This window comes from Dicentrarchus labrax, unplaced genomic scaffold, assembly GCF_905237075.1.
Source record: "Dicentrarchus labrax unplaced genomic scaffold, dlabrax2021, whole genome shotgun sequence".
Lineage (NCBI taxonomy): Eukaryota > Metazoa > Chordata > Actinopteri > Moronidae > Dicentrarchus > Dicentrarchus labrax.
Window position 1 is genome coordinate 21,442,076 of NW_026136702.1, and position 22,954 is coordinate 21,465,029.

General features: G+C 38.3%; 1 protein-coding gene across 1 annotated transcript in view; it reads right to left on the minus strand.

Annotated features, from left to right (window-relative positions):
* Positions 1-22,954, minus strand: part of LOC127352172 (protein kinase C epsilon type) — a 75,581-nt gene that overhangs the window by 8,532 nt on the left and 44,095 nt on the right. Inside the window, exon 11 of the mRNA XM_051380358.1 lies at positions 9,937-10,091. Coding sequence (XP_051236318.1) covers positions 9,937-10,091 — 155 coding nt within the window. The remainder of the gene's footprint in view (positions 1-9,936; positions 10,092-22,954) is intronic.

Below are 22,954 nucleotides of genomic sequence, written 5' to 3' on the forward strand. Positions count from 1 at the left end.
CCCTCAGCTTAGTGAATTTCTATTGAACAAGTTGTGGTAAATATGAGCTTAAACTTGAACATGTTCGCCTTGCAAATTATATTTTTTAAATCAGGTAACATTTTACTTGAAATTTTCCATTACTGATTCCTCTATAAAAAATTCACATGGTATAACCATGTAAAGTATACACCCCATATTCACATCATTTTTGTTTATATGATTACTAAAAAATTTAAATTATATTCAGTATTTGGTTGAGTGATCTGTATCTCGTACAAAGCTGAACCATGAATGGTATGCTAATGTCAAGTTTTAAGAAAAATTATGACACGTCAGAATCAGTGGAGCTTGATTTTTATTTAATGGTTCAAGTTTGGGTCAGTTTATGGTCACTAACAAAATAAAAAAATACTTAACATTTTGAACAATCCTGCATATAAGAGCCTTTGTGCTCACAAAAGGCCAACCCTTTAGAAGGCTAAACGTCAACAGAGTATATATAGATGGGTCACTAATTAAAGGAAAACCCTCAATAAATGAGTGGAGAAACATTATGAATGCAGATGCTTCCACACAGGTGCAATGGAACAATTATGATTTCAACATCCAATCATGCTTTGTGGTATTTATTGAAATACTGAGCAGGCCTAGTTGATTCTGATTTTGTCAGAGGAATGTTAAAGTAAAGCTGCAGTATATAAACCCTGCATTACAAAGATGAATTTACATTTAAAAGTTCAGTGATGCACTGCTCCTGATGGCAGTGGTCGCTTCCAGGATGACAATGTCTCCATCCATAGTGCACAAGGGTTGACTGAATGGTTTGATGAGTATGAAAATCATGTGAATCATATGCTGTGGCATTTGCAGTCACTACATCTACACCCAAATGAACACCTATGGATTAACATGGATATGTTTGCTGAACCATGTTTGCTTTTTTCCCTTGCATTTATTTGAACTCTGCACAAAATCCAAAACTTTCATCACTCTTCTCTCTTCAGAACAACCACAGTTCTGTGCTGTTGAGCAGCTGGGGACTATGCCTTGCTAAAAGGCTTCTGTTAAGGGAGGAAAGAGCTGCACTTGTTCTCTGCTTCCCCAGACGAAAAATTTAACTGGCAACCCTGTGGCTGCCTGTTTGCATATCTCACCTCCGGGCGACTCCAAGCACATTAAATCTGTATTGCATGCCTGCAGCAGGGCAGAAAAATAGCATATGAATTTAATTCATTTTTGAATGAATTTAAATGCCTACTGACATTAATCTTTGCATAACACATCACCTTGCTGCAGGAAAATCCAATATTAAGTGGCTGCAGGTGTTCGGTCGGACTAATGGAATGATATTTATTTATGTGGAGATGTTTTGTGGGATGAGAAGCGTGTCAACAGGAGCTAATAATCTATGTTACATAGCAGGAAATGGGCAAAATTTTGATAATCTTGTCTTTGTATTACATAATGTATTCAGTTATTGCAGAATAATTGAATCAGTTTTCTTTGCTTTCATTCTCTGCACAAATCTTTACTGCTATTCAGCTATGTATTCCAGTCCTTTTATCAATATGATTATTTGCTGTGTTATGGATGTTAAGCCTTATGAATGTTAATGAATAAACAGAGTACTTAAATTGGAATTAAAAAAGGTTGTTGTGCTCCAAAGTGTTCTGTCTGGTTTATTAAGATGAATGACGAGTAAGGGGTGTGATTATATTATATTATATATTATATTTTTCGTTTCCAGGCGCAATTCTCTTTGTATACAAAAACAAAACAAATTTCAGATTAAAAATACACTTTATGTATTATTATTAACTCATGGGATTGCTCATTTTGTTCAAGTGCTGTATTGGTCAAGCTTAATATTTAGTCTGAAAAATATTAACATTCATATACATCAAAGCCATAATGATGTATTAACTTATGTCATAAAAGGTTTGGACAAAAGCTAAGATATCTGAGTTCACAAGCATGTAACTTCCAATTTAGTACAGTAGTGCAACTACTTGCAGGTATTTTAGAAGGTGGACAGAAAATCTCAAGAACATGTTGTAGCATTTCAGAAAGCCATTTAAGTAAACCTTCAGTTAGACAATACACACTATCATATAGCTTGATAGACTGGCAAAGAAACCGGTGTATGGTGTCCCTTGCCCCACACTCCAAAAATGCTTGAATACAAGTTCCATGCCTCTGCAACCCTGAACTGAATGTGGTTTAGCATGTTACAGTAAAACCCTGCTGACCCCAGATAAGGCATGCTGATAAAGGATACTTAGTAAAACCAGAAATCCAGGAAATCTTGGTGGTAGAGATAATTGGTTGTCAGACCAGATGTAGACCTTGAGTCAATACACTCTGGTCTGCAAATTGCCCTAGCTCAGATAATACATTTTGTTACATTAATGCATCCATACACAGAGTGCCATATCTTTCCATGGTTATCTGCACCACTTGAAAAGATTTCACGAAAGATTTCCTGGATTTCTGGGTTTTTTTATACCTTCAGCTGCCAAACTAAAGAGCACCTGTGGGACCAACTATCAGAGCCATGCAGCGCATCCTTCTTCCTCTTTAAAGAATACATACTATCAGTGTAGCATAAGATGATTTTAACAACTTTACATCTACTTTAAGTGGAAATAAAAGGGAGAAACTATAAATGATGAGGTGTTAGAAAGTAGTTTGTCTGATAGCAAATCTTATCCTAGCAATGAAGCTCGACTACAAATAGGTCCATTCAAACGCCAACATAAAGGTCGGCTATATTCATGAACATCACGTCATATGCTGCTCTAGTTTTACTGGAAAATACAGATACAGATTATTTCAGGTTGACAGGGGGAAATGAAGAAAACTGAAAATTGACTTACTTAAGTAGACTTTACTTAACAGAGAATGCAGCGATGGAAATTTGTGGGAATTGTTGAATACAGGCTGCAGCTGATGTTATTATCAGTGTCACACTGTGTTCCTACAGTCAGGGAAATCACCTTTAAGCTTTGTTTTTCTGAGGAAAGCTTTAATATTTAATATCGCTTAAGAAATCTCGTCAATAAACAGCAGCTGCTCTGTCAGCAGCTCTGTTTGGAGTTCTCACACACACACACATCATACACACACACACACACATACATACACATGAGGCAATCAGGCTCAATTGAGAGCATTTCCTGTGTTACATGTTAATCTTGAGTGATTTTTCCATTACGTCCTCAGCGGCAACCCCTGTGCACTTTGACAGCTCTCTCTCTCTCTCTCTCTCTCTCTCTCTCTCTCTCTCTCTCTCTCTCTCTCTCTCTCTCTCTCTCTCTCTCTCTCATCCTTCAATCCCCTCTTCTGTGTGGATATATGCTCCAAACACACATCTGTGCAAACACACACACACACACACACACACACACACACACACACACACACACACACACACACACACACACACACACACACGCTACTGGTATATTTATCTGTGTGGAATCACAGCATGAGAGGCAGATCAGGGTGAGAGAATACAAATACTGATAAACTGGAGGATAAATTGAAACATTAAGAATAAACCAAATTTTCTTCATGTGTGGGTTTTTCAAGGTGTTTTCAACAGGTACCTTATTAAAAGGGTTCAAATCCAACCTTTGGCCTCTTGCAGGGTGTCATCCACCCTCTCTTCCCCCTTTAGTGCCCCCCCCCCTTCAGGGTTTGAGCTACCCTGTCTAATAAGGGCAAGCGCCAGAAGAAAAACAAAAAAACATGCTTCCAGCTCATCTGGCCTTGGGTCCACATCTTTGTTTAAAACACATCATCATGACATATGATGATACTAATGCTGTACAACATTAGAAAAAATATATTTTACAGACTAGGTTTTATTTGAATGGTTCAGGTATATAATAGGCTTTTATTTAACAACTTCAGTGGTGGGATGTGGAGATACAATGGCATTGATTCAACAGGCCATGTCGTCATGTAGAGAATCACACATGCTGCAGACAAACAGCCAAAATAAGATTGCCACACAGGTGGCCACACAGGTTGGTTTTAATACTTTTCATAGGTAAAATATTTGTAAAACTCACAGTAATAGAACACTGATTTATGAAAAAAATAAAAATGATGAAATATGGGGATATGAGATTTCTGCTGACTCTGTTTATATTTTCATTTCTAATTTATGCAAAGTCATAGAACAGCTGCTTGTGCTTTGATAAGATAAAACACGGATGCACTGGGTGTGACAAATATCACTATATCTATATTCTTAGTATCTATACATGAATCAACTCTGATGATGCTCTCGTACAGTCTTGTAGACTCTCTGTATGTGTCTGTTTATCCAGATATGCATTTCCCCTTCAACTGGTCTGAACCTGCCCTGTCAACACATCCAAAGATTATCTTCTATTTGGTCTGGTAGACACCAGTAAAGAAGGGAAAGAGAAGAACGTATGCTACCGTCTAAAAATGTATTTTCTTTTTGGAATGGGCTGTAGGGATGGGAGCAACAGCGAGGGGTTGATGGGAGAGAAGAAGAGCATCAGAGGAGTGATGGAGGACGGAGGGGTAGAGAGGAGAGGAAGGCGGAAAGGAAGAGGTGGGTGGAGCGGAGGGGGGTTTGGGACATAATGTTCCCATAACACTTGTTGTTCATCTTCCTCTGGTCAACAAAGTGGGTCAGGGACGAGAGAGCATAGAGAGAGAGAGAGAGAGAGAGAGAGAGAGAGAGAGAGAGAGTGTGTGGAGAGAGAGAGAGAGAGAGAGAGAGAGAGAAGATCAGGTAGCTCAGTCAACTCAGCCGTCAAGAATTAACATGCAATGTGTGTGTGTGTGTGTTGTCCCTGCCAACCGCTGACAGAGTAATATTCACTATCAAAACAGCATGACTGAGAAAACAATGTTGAAAGACTGAACCATTAATCTTAATGTTTGTGAAAGCCAACTGGAGTCAGCATGCGCTTTGAACCTTAGTATGAAAATGAATTCTTTTTGGAGGTGAGCAGGAATGAGCCAACGATGTCACATGACCTTTAAAAAAATACTCCAGTAGCGTACATTTCAACATTTGCGTGACTGGGAAATAAATACGATATGAATTGGAATTTTTTGTTATTTAAAAGTGGTTTGAATCCAAGCAGATCCCAGCCTCTATACTCAAGTACTACTAGAAAACAGAGTCTAGGGTCTGCTAGACTTTCTGGTGTTAAAAGACTCCTTACAGCCACCTTTCACTACAAGAGGCAAGTGTTTGACTCTGAGACAGTCTCTGGGTGGAGTATCACTTTAAAACGTGGTTATGAAGCCAAAACCAATAAAAAAAAAACACAACACAATAACGCTCAGAGCTTTTGGCTTTAACCTTGATGACTGATTTGGATTTGAATTAAATTGTGCCAACCCGAAGAAACACATACACACATTCACACAGCTGAAATCTTACTATTACAAACGCCCTTCATTAATAAAACCATTGTGACACAACGTGTGAAACAATGAGTCCTAGTCCAGTAGGCACCAGCAGGACTGGACATTCTTCGCTCTGAGATCACGTAGGCAAGATGACTGAATAACGAGACAGGATGGTGAACAAACTATAGATTCATGTTTTACATCCTCTGTTTATAAACTGTGGAAGTAAGTTATGTAAGCTTTTAGTGGTTTTATCCTGTGTCACGCTGCAATTTTAAACATCTCTTTTGCGACTCATGAAATGATTGCATACTGCACTTTTAATCTGTTGTTTCTACATATTGATATCCAATCCTCTTTGTTCTGGAAATCTGTGCTTTATACTTTATGTATTCTGTACATAATTAGTTTAATTAACAGTTAAAAATCAAACTATGCGTCCTTGTGTTTTTATTTATTTATATGTGCTCTTCTCACTGGTTAATGTGGCCCTGTTGAAAAAAAAAAGGTAATGTGTTTACATGCACCAATCTGTTTTTTACAGCACTGCTTTTGTTATTTTTTGTTTTACTACATTTAATTTTATCATTGCTTATGTAAGTCACATTTTAGACAAATACATTTGAGGCTCTTGTGCCGTATTTACTATAAGAAATTGCAAAACATTGGAGTTTGGTTTCTTTCCTGGATTACAGTGGGTTAACCAGCTCTTGTGAAGACGTAACACAATGACAGTCACTGATTAGTGTTGGGCAAGATGTTATTGTTTTGGGGTTATTTGAGTTGGCTGATAATGGTCATATTTCATGGTGTCTGGAGGCAAAAAACCATTAAATTAACATTAACTTTGTATGTTTAAAGCCACTTTCAACTGTTGTGTAACTATACAGAACCAATTTTCAGCTCCCTTATTTATTTAACAGATGAATTTCCACCTCTGTTTCTGTTTGTCTTTTTGGAGTTCACCCGGCGTTCGCATGCATAATGTTTTAGGAAAATGAAATATATATTTTTTAAAAAGTGAGTGATCAATGAAGGAAAACACATTGTGGAAGAATAATTTATCATCTTCTGTCACGTTCAACTTCAATTCAATATCTGGCACATAACAACTATTCATGTTGGATCACTTCCCGGCCTGTTTCCTCATTCTGTGGTTATGTCTATGTGTTTGTGCCACCGCAGTAAACTCACACATACACCCAAAACAACCACAATCTCGTATAAATGCAGTATTTGTTATTGTAATATATAATTTCAACACAGGTAGGTTGTCTTTTGGTTGAACAAACATGCCTTGTTATGGAGCAACAAAGATGGCGACAAAATCTGTAGTGTTTTTGCACAGGCCTTTTAAATAAAGTTGTATTTATGGGAAATTGATCCAGAACAATATAACCAATTCATTTAACTATCACTGGCTTCTACTTCTGGGAGGTCCATGCATTTTAACCTATTCCTGCTTATTTATTAATATGTGATTCATTTTTCAGGTACCTCAAAGTCAAAGAAGAGTTTTATTGAGGTACAGTGATAAAAATGTTCGCCCACAGTTTTAGTTTCCTGATTGTTTTCAGAAAAGCTCAGAAAGGCATTCGCTTGAGACAGCCGTAAGAGTTGTTCCAAGTCTGATCAGAATCGGTATCGGGAAGGAAAAAAATGTAAAGGCTGTAAAAAAACAATAGCTGATTGACATTTATCTCTTTCACTCATTGGACGAATGAGCCATTGATTTATCATTGGTCTTTGACACCAGCCATGTTGAAAAACATGGTGATGTCCTGAAAATGTCAACTTTCTCCTCAACTATCCATCACAGTCACTTACAAAGTAGCCCAAAATAGAAAATATCCAACCAAAAATATGTGTTCAATCATGTTTCATTTCGAAGCACCTGGTTTAAATACTGAGTTCAAAAATTCATCAAAGCAATCCTGTGTTCACTGATCCGATACGTGGTCAAGTTGTTCAAATTGCTTTCTCTTTACACACATGTTCTTATTTATTCATTGTAAATTTATTTGGTAGTGCTCTGTAATTATGCAAAACAAAAACTAATATTTTCATTCAGAAAAAAAAAGATAGCACCGCAGTTACAACAGGTGCAAGCATTATAGGTGTTTCTCATGACCATAGTTTGATGAGTCAAAGCAGAAACCCTGTCCAGTTAAGGTACAGGGAATTAATTATGTCAGTGAAAAGGTGTTTAACTATAAGTGTGTGTAGGTGTGTGTGTGGTAAATACCTTGGAGGTGAGAGGATAAAACAGGAAACATAATGACATAAACAAAATCACACAGCCTCAACAGTCCCTCACTATCCTAACATGGCACAGATGGTACGGCGTGAACACACACTGCATCTACACACAGTCACACACAAACACACGCATTGCATGACGAGAGAATATAAACACCAAATCAAGCTGCAGATTCATGAAGAGAAAACACCGGAAAGAAGAAGTCAATTTTCTTCCATCGCAGTTATTTCTGGGAGCGAACAGCCCGAACCTGCACTGAGCTACCGTCCATCACAATGGTGTTATGATACGAGCAGCGTGTTGCTTTTGTGGGACCAGCTGGGTGTTTGCTATTGGTTGACAATAATATTATGACTTGAGTCCACACAGACTAATAACGGTACCTGAAGTAGAAAGACGGTGAGGTAATCTCGACCTGCAGATGAACACAGAGCACTTCCAGGGTCAACGAGTTTGAGTTTCATAACTAACGTAACTCAAATATTTAGCTGTTTTTCATCAAGACTGAACACAAGAACACTGCCCAACAAACAAACATCCCTTTGTGTTCAAATGATCCATTTCTCTGTCAGTCAATTTCCTGAAGGATTTGAACCAACTCTCCAAACTCAGCTTAATAAAGTTTTACCAACCACATCACCTGGATGAAGTGGTGATTTTCAAGTTCCATCACATTCCTGTTGTTACACAGAAAGACAACAAAGACTCTCTGCTGCGTGGTAGATGATGGCCCCATCCACCCCAGGGTTTCCACTATTTTTAAGTAATCATTTTCCAGGAGGTTTTTCTTGACAATACAGGACAGCCCTTGCTCACAGTGGTGGTCAGTGTTTATGGGACACACTTTTGTGGTGTTGGCCTATTTTACCGCTGCGACCTCAGTGGAGCAACAGTTCAAATCAAGTAGATCTTCTAACCTATTAGCCTAACTGGCTCTATAGCTGTAACTGTAGTGTCTTATTCTACCAACAGTTGAGTTTCAAACTTAGGATTGTGTAATCTGAATGAGGGACTTAAATGCAATAACAACATACTTCCAGGACAACATACTTAATTTCAAGAATATTTGGTCATTTTAATAAATTTCCAAATAATTTCCAGGTTATCCAGGTTTTAAAGGATGCATGGGAACCCTGCACAACAACATTTTGATGTTAAGCAAGTTTGTTTAGCATGATCTCTATTTCAGTTTAGCGTGTTAGCATAAAATCATTTTTTAATTAGCATTAACTTCAAAAGGGCAGGTGAGGCTAATGGGAATGTCTTTAGTTTTACAATTATCTGATCAAACATTAAAGTACTGAGTAAACTGAAATTGTGACCTGATGATGGCGCTAGATAAAAACTTAAGGCAGGTATATTGTTGTTGGGGAGTGACAGAAAGTGACAGAAACACGCAGCTCAAAGTTATTCACACAAAAACGGCCTATAAAGTCATGTAAACAACACTGTATGTTGCTGAGTTAGATTTCAGTGTGGTGTTTCTTTTAAATTAATCAACATGCAACGTGCAAGTTTCAGTTTAGCTTTTGTTCTGGTTAGAGAGTTCATCACTCCGCAGTTCACTGATGCATTAAACTGTCAAACCAACTGAAAAGCTGTCGGACAAGTTTAGGGGTGAGCAGTACATAACAAAGATCACACACCATACGGTCAGTTGTTCTGTGAAAACAAACTACACATGACTGACAAACCAGGACACGTTAGGATAGACGTTGAAGGACACGTTTTAAACCCACATTAAGGAGAGGAGGGAGGTGATCGTTGCTGGTCAACCACAAGACCAATGAGAGCTTCTTATTTAAGACGTATGGAACATTTAACGTTGTGGAAAGAGGTTTCTCAGCTGGAAGATTTAGGCCAAATAAGTAGCACATTTATGCCATACAGTAAAGAACTAAGGATGACAAGATTAGTTCATGTCCTGTGCACATTCCTGAAAAGAGCACTTTAGTCTACAATATTTATCTTCATTAATGCTGGGAATTAATGTTTATTTTCTTTTTTTCCAGGAATTCTTGTATATACACCAGTAATGGAGACGCATATCTCGGCTGGAAGCACTAAATCAAATAAGCAGAATGTTCATGCTTCACAGTATATCAAACAATTTAAGGGAATAGAGCAAGGAACTGAAAGGTGCAAAGGAGCAGCAAATGTGGTAACTCAGCACATAATGGATAAATCATTACCAAAAAGTGATCAATAGAAGCTTGAATGAATGAATGAAGGAATACGTACTGTATGGTTACATGTTAAAGGTTTGATGCCGACGCTGTGAGCATGGTTACCTGTATATGACGCCATGTCGGTGCAGGAACATCAAAGCAGACGTGACCTCAGCCGCGTAAAAACGGGATCGCGCCTCGTCGAACTTCCGCGACCGCTGTATCTGAAACATCAGGTCGCCTCCGTTGACGTACTCCATCACGAAGAACAACCGGTCCTGGAGAGACCAGAACAAGACATTTTACAGGTTAATTTAATACATAGCTAAAATCCTCTGCAAATGATCTCATCATAACTGGTCTCCAAATCTGACACACTTGTGGACATTTGTGTTTTGTTTGTGTGAAACACCACTGTCACTCATGAGAGTATCTTGAGTTTTTAAATATCTATTATATTACTTCTAACTGAGACATATTAAGTTGAACTCAATTTGAAAGTGTGTGAGTGTTAATGAAGCAGGTAGAGTGTAAAATGAATCCACATTTGACAACATAAAATACTTCCATACTAATAAGGATCCTGTGTCTCACAGACTGCCCTCGGTGTAAAAAAGCACAAAATACATGGCTGTATGACCAACATTTAATGTCTCCACTCCCATAAGACCCCTTCCTGTGACACACATACATGCAAAAACAAAACACACTCTCTACCACACCCTCCGAGTTCTATTCTCTTGGTACTGAAAATGGGCTGCGGGGGGAAAATGGCCCCCTTCCTGAATTCCAGCTCCCTTTCTTCATATAGGAAATAAGAGCGGGCAAGAGAGGGAGAGAGAGAGAGAGAGAGAGAGAGAGAGAGAGTGTATATGTGTATGTGTGTGTGTGTGTGTGTGTGTGTGTGTGTTGGGGGGGGTGGTTGTGATTATAAACAGCTCCCTATATAAGAAACGAGGAGCAGTCCCTCTGAGCCATTGTGTGAGCTGTCAGGGTTCATACCACTAGCAGCTAAGGTGACACATGCAGGATGTATGTACCAGTATGTATGGACTACATAAATGCAGAGGCAGAAAAAGTTTTCTTTACTCAAGTAGAAGTACATGTACTGATTTAACTTCTTTATACTAGTAAAAGTGAAAAAGTATAGGCTCTGAAATGTACTCAGTGTATACTCTCTTGGTCTCTACCGGCTGTTTCTGAGCAAAGATAACTAAATCTATAAAAAGGATGTCTTGTCTGTTTCGTCTTGTTATGTCATTACATCTTTTTGTAAGTCATTTGTGTAAAAATGTTGGTAGTAAAAGTAAAAGCTGTCCAAAAAAAAATAGATCCTCAACTACAGATACAGATACAGTACAAATACTGGGTTACTTCCCACCCCTGTATCTATGTAGCCATTTATACCTGTGTATGTATGTCACACTGTGCCGTGTGTTCACAGACCTGAAGCCTCATTGTGTTCACAGCACATTTAAGGAAGCCCCATTGTTGTGAGGTTTGTAGACACAAAGAATGAATGTCAGATACAGGAAGTGTGGAAATGGATTCTGGGTAGGTGGAAAGAAACTTCATACATTTACTCCAAATTTTGCCTGTATTATTCTCATAAGATGCATAAAGTCGTACGTATATGCATAATTCTGTTATGTAAATGTCAATCATTGTGAAACTGGGTGCATAACAATTTGCACTTCCATAGTTAGCCATACATGGATGTACACTTCCCCTAATCACCCATAATTCAGCCTGCTTCACCACTTGTGACACCTGTCCATGAAAAGAACGGCAAAGAAGAAAGAGTGCAGTTTTACCTGTTAAGCTGCAAAGCAGAAGTGGAAGAATCATTCATGATTCTTAAACATCTCATTTGTGCCATAGCCTTAACCTGACTATTCCAGATGGTTTGTTACACAGAAGCAGATAGTTTGTTGCACAGAACCATCTGGGAAAACTGTTTGGAAAAGGACAGGCACTTTAAAAAAATACTTGGCAGGTGGATGAACCATTTGGCTTTCACTTCTCCCAATTGAGTTCGGTTGGTTTGACCATGTTATATGGTTTGTTGATCTGATTGGAGAGCGAAAAGCCTTCAGTGCCATTTGTTACACAACCGAGCGTATGCTGTAGCTGCCATAAGCCGTAGTCCATCATAGAACACGGATTGATTTTCTATTTCACTTAAGAAAAGAATTGCATGGCAGTTGTTGGGGAAAACTGTTTTGTTTCACTTCAGTAACATTCTGACATTATCTGGGAAGTTCCAGAGAACTTTCTCAGCCTGTAGAGGACATACTACGTGTAATCCTTCAGCTGACCTAAGCACAAAAAAGGGAAAAAAAATAAGGTTTGTTTTTATCTTATCTCTCATTTTTCTCAACAATACTCCCTTTCCTTTACTGTCATCCTCTTACCCGTAGGCATCATTTATACACACCAAACCAAAAACTGCTCAGTCACAGTATATTTTGGAATCTCCAGTATTCATCAAAAATGACACAGAACTGGAGGGAAGCAGGTGGTTTCCCAAACAGACAGTTAACCAATCATTAAGAATGAAACAGACAACTATCTGGGTAAGGTTTCGACAATCTTGTTTCTTCACAGTGTCATTTACAAGAAAATACTGCTGTCATCCTGCACTTTCTTCCTGCTTTTCTCTGATGACAACAATCAAAGCGGAGATGGCTCAAAGGAAACATAAACAACAGGATCTGCTAAGTCATGACCATGATTTCCCCTCTAAGAGCATCATTTGTAAGCAGGTTGATCAAAGCTGCAAAATGTAATCATTATCAAAAACTTGTATGAATGTATGAATCAAATAAGCAGACAGGAAACTTTATAGCTAATAAGAGTAAATTAAATATTTGAAAAGCCAGAGAAGGACTTCAGAGTGCAACACAGACCAACAGTGTTGCCCTGAACCACTGATGTACCATCATTTGATACACGTTACTTGACACTTGTAGCACACACAAGACCTAGTGTGAACCCACAGTGACAACCGTTTTGAAGCCTGGAGTTTAGCATTATGGTCATCTTCTTTTTTTTTTGGGCCAGAGGTGACCATATCATAATGTGAGTTAAGAAACAACAGGTGCCTGCATAGAAAGCATCTTTCACTGGAATGAACAGTAAAGATTGCTTAATATTTTGATGTGAGCTTGGAGAGTTGGAACATACATACATCCAGAGAAGTCTCTTTTTGCAATTTTTGCAAAGACTCGGAATTTAGTTGAATTTCATATTGGAGCAAGCTGCAAACATTTAAGAGCAATTAGGGATGCACCACTGAGACTGATTCCAGTACCTCAACTCAGGGTATCTGCCGACACAGAGAGCTGATCTGATACCAGTTTCTTCTTTTTCCCAAATTTAGAGTCTGTGTATCTCACTGCATGGAACTCATTAAGTTTTTTTTTCAGTACGGTAACATGAGGCCAGAGATTATGACGGTGCTAAAAGTTGAATTGGAAACTTTTTAAATGTAACTGATGTAAAGTGGATTTAATGTGAATTGGTTATGTCCAGCCCATACTTAATCAGCCTAATAAAGTCAGCATCGGTGCCATTACCAATCACATCAGTGCGCCCCTGAGAGCCAATTTTTCAAGCCTACACGTGTCAGTGTTACTGAAACATAGGTTTTAGGTGGAGTAGTTGTTTTAGTGGCCATGTCCGTTTTGCCTTCTTATCCCACTTGCAGAGACTTCAACATTGCTTCCTTCTGATTCGTTTGACGTGAATTTATCAAAGTTAATCCAGCTGTTCATCCACAGCAGCTGGAGGCTGGTCTGACTACATTCACACTCTATGTTTTTAAACCTGACCTCTGGCTTCTTTTTCCCCTCTCCAGTGTCAGTTTAAAGGGGCCTCAAGATCGGGTCTTACATAAGTGGCCGGCGGTCCACCTCAGCCAGATTTTTTTTTTCTCTCTCTCTCTTTCTCTCTCTCTCTCTCTGCTCTGCTTCTCCCGAAAGCGACTTTAAACAGGATGTCGAAATAGTTTGTTTAAATGTACCCAGAGTCCCGGCTGGTCCCACCCAATCAAACATGAATAAACATTTCCTGAGTGTAATTACAAATGTACAGATACTGGCTTCCCACTGCTGAAACACAGACACACACACACACACACACACACACACACACACACACATCCATCCATTTCATGTTACACACACCCAGATGATCTCCGACCTAACACAGACAATATTGTTTTAATGTTTATCTGATCATTGTATTAGTGTGTACGATTAAACATGTGCCCTCTCTATTCCACCCTGCTGTATGTATGTAGGACATGTCTAAACTTGCCTTTTATGTAACCCCAAACCCATTAACTCACACTTTCTCATTCACACACACACACACACACACACACACACACACACACACACACACACACACACACACACACACACACACACACACACACACACACACACACACACACACACACACACACACACACACTAATGAAACAATTTGTCATCTCCATCAGAGGCATAGGGAGAACAGATTTCCTTCCTTAAGAAAATAAAGGTAACAATACCACAATGGAAATAAAGTAAAGGTAGCAGCAGAATAATGTACTGCAGTATCCAGTGGTGTACTGAAGAGGAGAATTCTATCATATGTTAGTTTGGAGGCTTTTCTGCTTCAAAATCAGTTAAAGAAAAAAAAAGAAAGAAAAGCAGGGAGGGATGACAGAATAAAGAACATAAGGAAACACTTCAAAGTTAAAAAGGGCAGTAAGGAAGCAGAAAGTAATAAGCAAATAAGGACAGAAAGGGAAGTAAAAAGAAAGAAAGAAAGAAAGAAAGAAAGAAAGAAAGAAAGAAAATGTAACATGGAATAAAAATAAGTAATAATTAAAGAAAACAAGAACAAAATGAAGTAGCTAAGGAAGAAAGGAGGAAAATGGGAAAGAAAAAAAGCAAAGGGTAAATGATGATATTTGTGGCATTTATGGATGAGCATCTCTGAAATACTAACTAAAGTATAATGTACTAACTCATACATAGCTCTCAGGTAAACGTATTGAAGAAAGTAGAACATCAAAATAAAGTAAAGCACCAGCACTCTGATTGGTTGTTTTTATCATATTCTAACATATGTTTGTGTATTACAGTCCTTCTATATCTTGTTTATATAGTAAAAATGAGAGTGAAAATGATATCTCCATTAGACTAAATAAAGGTTATATAAAATGTACTCGTAGAAAATATTTTTAAACTTTCTGCATAACACAAAATCTGTGAGAACAAATATCTGTGTTTGGTTTTAAATGTCACAGACATCACAGACACACACATCTCCCCGCCTGACAATAGGAACTCTCTAGAATACATTCGCTCATCAAAATCAGTCAGAACTTGGAACAAAAAAACAACAAGCAGGGTTTGAACTTTTGTCCGTGTACAAAAACAAAAAAAGCCAATTGCTGCCCTATTTTTCTCGGAACATTATGAGCCATTACCGTTTGGCTGCTAGTCATTACCACACAGAGCCGGCCCAGTAAAGATGCACTCAGTGATTTGATTCAACAAAACCTGGAGCTTGAGTTTGTTTTCACTCTGTGGTTTGAGTCAGACCTTAGTGTCTAATCACTGATGGATGGAAGCTGTCCTTTCTTTTCATTTCCTTTTAAATGCTGCTACAACAGTCCAGATATATAAATGATCTTTTTAGGTCATACATGTGTTTTGATGACTTTGCCTTTAAGAGGAGGGCAGGACTTTTCTTTTTTTTTTTTTTTTTTTGCACTTATGATGGAAGCAGGAAATGATTGTAATTGGGGGACAGAGTGTAATGTGTGTGTGGCCCTGGATCCAGACCAAGAATGTTTGTCCTAAAAAAGCCTTGCAGTTAAATCAAGCTTGTGTCCATGTACTGAGCAGCCACTCACTGTCGCACAAAGCAAACGCTTCTGTCTGTGGGCCAGAACGTGCAGGAGGTGAGGTGCAGTCAACAACCTGTCCTCAACTAGAATCAATTCCTCTCAGTCCTGCGTAGTGGGTAACTTTGGACCTCCTGAGCTTTGATCAGCAGGTGTCAATGCAAAGCGACTGATACTTCACTCAGCAGTGATGGAGGAAAATTTAATCACGCACAAAATAATTGAATGCAGGGAAGAAGCCAAAGGTCCTGCAGCTAGTCAGAGGTAATCAGCCATCCAACTTCTTTTTTTCACAGTACAAATTAATTAGAATAATAAGACACGAATCAGGACCAGGATTTGATTAAAAGATACCTGATGGGGAGTGGGTGTGTGTCTGATGATCAGACCTAACTCAAAGGCTTTACTGTCTGATGCAGAAATAAACAAGTTATCAATGCAATTAAATTCTAAGTTTGCTAAGTCTGTACCTGATGCCATCAATTATTCCAGTTAAAATATACTACGAACAAAGTTTAATAAATAAAAAGATACAAATAAATGAATAAAAAAAGTATTGTAGGCAAATATATATAGACACACACATTCATATCCACCCACCACTCATATACATCCATACATACGGAGGTAGACAAGGTGATAACACACTAACAGTGCAATTACACTTGAGTAGTGGAATGTTACTCAAGTACTGTACATAAGTACAGTTTTTAGGTACTTTCCATTTCATACTACTAATTCCACAAACTATAAATCAACTAATATATCAAGATGAATTATTATGGAATAAGCTACCCAGCAGTATATAAAGTAGTTGAAATTAGTCCCACCTTTATCAGCTACAATATTAATGTGATGAACGCATGAATGGATCACTTGTTACAACACAGTGATATAAAACATTATTTTATATATATATATATATATATATATATATATATATACACATACATACATACACACACACACACACACACACACACACACACACACACACACACATTATTCCTTTTGCTTTTGGTACTGCCCGTATATTTTGATGTTATAACTTGCAGATGGAGATATGAGTACTTCTTTTACCAATATCACACAATATATTTACACTCTAAACAAAGCAGTATAGGAGAAATATAATACACCATATATATGGTAAGAAGGGTGTAATATCAGATGCAGGTAACTGTAGTCAGGAGTGCTTCACTTTATCACGAAACATACAGATTTAAGAGTTTTTACTTTTGTAAGACAATCTGTACAGCTTTGGTCCTCTCATCCATGCTGCTTGTGGTACATTTTCTGCCTCTTTTTTTGTTTATGGATGTAGCAAATGTATTTTCCCAGCTTTGGCACGGGAAGATGGCGTCCTGCCTATAAATCTGTGATTGGCTCAGTTGTTTGAACACAAGATTTGGGCAGCAACTCAAAGGCCTGAACTATGTGTGTGTGCAGAAGAATACAGATAGACAGATGTAAAATTAACATTTATACTTTGAAGTAAGTAACCCTTCTGGAAAAGAACTATGTAAGTAAAAAAAAGTCTGTTTGTCAGTTTCTTCCAATACAACCAAAATATAACTTAAATATGATTACTATGTATGTTTGCTGATCTGCCACCTGTATGGTGGTTAGGTTCATGTAAGTAAATGTATTAGTTAAGGTTAGGGGCTAAGGAATGCATTATGTCAATGAATGTCCTCCCAAATATAGAATTACAAGAGCGTGTGTGTATGCCTGAACTGCATCCCAAGAACAGCAAACATACGTACGTCCACTAATGACTGTAGTTTTGAAAAGAAAACCTCTCCACTGCTCAAGCTTGACACATTTTTGGCAGGACAACCTGCCTGTGCCTACACTGTGTGTGTGTGTGTGTGTGTGTACATGCATGTGTGTGTTCATTGTTCTTGTATGCTAAATTCGCCCTTCACTGTCTTTCTTCATGATGGCTGACAGAAGTAAAATGTGTGCTGTGGGTTGCTGGTTCTCCCACAGAATATCTTCTTACTCCTCGTTCCCGTAAAAACAAATGAGCAGAACACTAGAATTTCATTGGTCCAAAAAAAAAAAAAAAAAAAAAAACCTAAGTGAATAGTTTGTCTTGATTAGTTCCACAAGAAACAACCATCCAGGAAAGTCAGGTCCTTATAAAGCCATGGTCAAGTGTAGCATGCAGTGTGTGTGTTTGCATTGTGTTTGCATGGTTTTAAGTAGCAGAAAGGAGCTAGATGGTCCTGAGCAGGGTGAGTCTGAGGGGTTTGTGTCTCTTAGCAACAGAAAAACACTCTGATGACACAGTTTGTGGATATACATGTGTGTGTGTGTACTGTCTGCACATCTTGGCTGAGAGTGACAACAAGTGTCAGCAGCACACCAGGAGGGATGGAGAGTTGGATGGAAGTGTAAAGGTACATGTTTTACCCTTACTAAAACCCCAGATACTACATACTGTACATGACTACATCATTGGTCGATTGTTCAACAATGCGCACTTCAGATGTTTACTGTTTGTTTTCCTGACATGCGACCTCTTGTTGTCGTGACAATAATGACTCTTTTAGTGGTGTGACACTGGAATAGCGCCACAAAATCTCTTATAGTGGTAGTCGGGGTTAATGTTTGGGTGTGCAACGACCACACACGTTCTCGAATCTCTAAATATAACCTGAACACTACAACGCTCAAACAGCCCTCTGGTGAAGTGAGGACAATGAGCAGGGAGCAAAATGTCCTCACTTTCCAAAAATGCTCTCATTTTGAAGGTAGTACAAGACGTACAAGAGAACACACACACACACACACACACACACACACACACACACACACACACACACACACACACACACACACACACACACACACACACACACACACACACACACACACACAAACACACACACACACACACACACACACACACACAAATTATTGTGCTGTTAAGGAGATAAACACTGAGCTGGCCTGAAAAGCACACAGTGAAGATTCTCAGCAGTTCATCAAGAGTTCTGAGGTTTTACTTCACATGGTTTCTCACCTGGAGAGCTGATCTCTTCAGCTATGTCTCAACAACACCAGTCTTGTTTTAATATTTTGACTATAAAGCTGAGAATGGGTTTGGATATTGTTACATGTCAACAATAAAACTGTCTTCGCCTGTTGTGATAGCTACAAGACCACAACGTTATCACTAGGCGAGGGAGGCTGTAAAGGTACAGTAGCCATGATGTGACCGCTGTGATTGAATGTGGGAAACTTACTTTTATTAAGCTTATGTCCTGGAGTTGATGCATGTCAAAACACTTCAGATGTACAGTATTTTGGACTTGCTAATGTGATTCTGTGTCAAACTGTCTCCCTTCTCAATCACTGCATCCTGGTAATCTGTCACTGTAACCATCAAACAGCCTGAGGTGATACTTTGAACCGGTGTTACCTAAGCATCGAGAGCAGGGAAAACACAAGCCTCTGGTCTCAGGTGAACATGCTGAGAAGTACAGCATATAGAACTGAGCGAGACCATCCAGGGTCAAAAGATAATGTTTGCACAAGTAAACTCAAGGCTTTCGCGATAATAATAATAATACATTTAAGAAGGGCATATAGATAGGATTTCAGAAAAACGCAAGTTAACAAGAAAAGTACTTCCATTCCTTTCAGTCCTTCATGAAAAGGTTAAATTCCTCTGGATCAAACATGGTGTGTGTGTGTGTGTGTTTGTGTGTGTGGATTATCTCCAGCTCATAAGTAGAGCTCATTTATTTTAAAGGCACAGCTGACAATTAAAAAAATATCTCTGGAAAGCAAGACGAGTTGGCAGCAGAGACAGACAGAACTCCCCTCAACTGGTTTATTTAATTTGGAATCAGATCCTCTCATTAATGTTATAATTCATATTTTGTCATTCATCTACTGTTGTGCAGCTCAGACGTTAGTAATAAATGTGACAAGATGATAAAATTTTGCATTTGCATTTTTCCTTACTCCTCAGAAGAAAAAACTATTTTGATTTTGGAATTAATGTTTTACAGAGAACTTGTCAATGACGTCTATAAAATGACCCAAAACCAGCAATGAGTTGTCTGTGCATATATTGTTTCTCTGTTCCATGGAGCTCCATTGTTGTCTAGAAACACATCAATGGCTCACACTGTTGCACTACCATGAACACACACACTGTAATTTATTTTCACTCAATCCCACATACAACATTCTGCTGCCCTAAATACTCACTAGAGCACCAAATTATATTAATATTAATCCATCACAAGAAATAGTCCCCAATGATCTTACTATTTAGTCCTGTTTGGTAAAAACTACACTACCCAGCTGTTTTAGAAACTTAGTGCTTGTTTTTTACTATATATTTGTGGACCGTGGTGGTCTGAGGGGAATGAACTTGAGTTGTCTATCCACCTCTGCTTTCAGTCATCTGCCACGTCTGTATGACCCCACTGACTCTGAGCATCATGTCTGTCATCCCTGTCTCTCTATTTTGTCTTTCTGTCTTCCTGCGTTGGTCCATCAGTCTCCCTCTGTCCTCTGCAGAAAGAACAAAGCTTCATTAATGTACCTGGTTGGTTTCTGGCTGTTCTGCTGCCTCTGATGTTCACCAGTTACAGCTCATTAAAAAACACTCTTCCAATGTCCTGTTCCTTACATCACTCACTTCCTACCAAACCCACTCTCTCTCCTCCCGTCACCTTTTATCATCACACCTTCACTCTCTGAAAGAAGACTAGCCTGTTTATAATCACAAATATTGACGATATGCAGTCTAAAACCAGCTTTCCTTGTTTTTTTTGTTTGTTTTTCATCCTCCTGTATCTACTCTCTCTCCATTCCCTCGTTCGTTTCTTCCCTGTCTTACTTCCTCACTCTGCCTCTCTGTGCGGCGCAGAGCGAGGCCCAGCGCTACTGTTGTATAATGTTATTTACATTTCTCGGCGGTAATTAGGCTGATAGGGGAACGGCTGCGATCCCACAGTCGATTAAGAAGAACAGGAGGGAGGGAGGGAGGGACAAAGAGGGAGGGAGGCAAGGGGGGTGGCAGTAGGTAGGACATAGGTCACACAAAGTACAGACTTTCTTAGGTACATTGATGTCACAGCGCACCACATGGCTTCTTCAAGGGTCGAGATAAGTGAGAAAAAAAAGTATACATCTAATAATACAATACAATAATTAATTTAAATAATAGATAACTTTTTTTTTAGATTTTCTCAGGTATTTATTTAAAAATATGTGTGTTTTAAACAGACACTCTATAATAATCTAGTATGTGAGATCTCCACCTATGTGTTCATAGTATGTGACTGAATGTACAGTATGTGTACTAGCTAAAGTGAATGCCAAAGGGGACAACGTGTCCCAACAAAGAATGCTGTGTTGCAGATACAGTAAATCGAGGGGCCCCGCGGTGAAATGAAGGGGGGATTGAGAAACAAGGTGGAAACAGAGAAAAAAATTTAAACAGTGCACAGAGGTAAGGAAAGGGGGATTAAGAAAAGTAAAAATGCAACCACTCAACTGTGATGAAAAAAAGAAAATAGTGACGGAGCCACATGCAGCTAAAACACAAATCTTCATCACCCTTCAAATACTATTCATCTCTCTTCTACTCTACAGCTCTTTGAATCTCAAAGTATTACGATAGTGGACAGGGACATGCAGATAACAGGCTTTTAGAGATGAAATACGAGCGATACAAACAGGCCTTTGCAGGACAAAGTGAAACTTGAAGGCGACTTGTTCCAGTGAGAATAAAATAGCTAGAAAGCTTGTGGGAAACTACAATGATTGGTCAAAAAGTTGCTGCGATTGCAAAGTCGCACAGAATTAACAGGGATTGGGTGAATTTGCGTTAACTGTTGTGATCACAACATCGCATCAGTCAATCAACAGAAAAAAAACTGGCAATTATTGGGATTCCAGCAAATGTGGTGGTTTTCCCTGGCTTACATATTAATAAACTGAATATCTTTGAAGACACCACATAGTGCTCTGAGAAACTGTGATTTTTGGATTGGATGATGTATATACCAAATGATTAATCAGGAAAATATCTGGCAGATCATTTGATAAAGAAATTAATCAATCATAGTTGTGATCAAATGGAAATCTGTACATGTTTAAAAGAGACCAAATGGCAAAAAAACACTTCAGAGTCTGTCTCATTTAGCCTCTGTTCTACTGTGACAGGATGTGTGAATATTGACAACTATTTCAGATTTAGTCTTGACCCTAAAACAAAAATTCTTGATAATTTTTTTTACCATTTTTATGACCAGTTTTAGTCGATGAAAGGTCATTACATTACAGTCAACCTTCAGTCAAAATGTTTTCTTTCTTTGAAATAATTTAATAATAAAGGGTACAGTGCAGGTAGCGAAAAAGGTGACAATAACAAGTGCTGAAATTCAGCAAACACAACAAACATTGATGCAATGCTGCTGTGTTGACCTTGCTGATCTACTAACCAAGCTAAGGCTAGTGCATCACACACAAATAAAAGTGGAATGCTCTTCACTCCAAGTCAGGAAACAAAACTTTCTCTCTTTGGCCACTGAGGTTATATCTATTTTATGAAACTTGAAATAAAAGTACAAAGAAAACGCAAAACGCCCAAAATAGAGCAATCACTTGTCAATGAAAACAAAACACACATTTTGTCATCGTTTTTGTTACCAAAGATCTATTTTTAGCTCATCGGGTTCCTACACATTCTCCATTTCAAAATTCCATGCTTTTCCAGGCTTCTTGGTAGATTTTTCATACCATGTTTGACATCTAAGTACAAAGAGCTAGATGTATCATGTAAACCAATTCTGACTATGTATGCTATTATGTGGCTAAATAATTACCAGGGTATGTAGTTAGGTACTGTAGCTCATATAAAGCAGATTTCTTTTCCCATTTGGAATCCTTTGCCAACCAGGATTTATATTTGGGAAAACTTTCATGTCCCCATTGTGGCCGAGTTCCACTGTCAAATATCTCTGCCCAAAGAGAAAGTAAACTAATCTATGCTTCCTATAATATACACTACCATTATTTTGCCTTAATATATTAAATCAATAATATTATATTATTGCTGCCCCCAATTTTGTTTTGTCTCTTTCATAGATAAGAACCAAAAATCTGGTTATAAAAGTTACACTATTTAGTTTTCACAGCATCATAAAGTCTTTCTGACAACTACATCACTGCATAACTCATAAATGTTTAGACAAGATTAATATC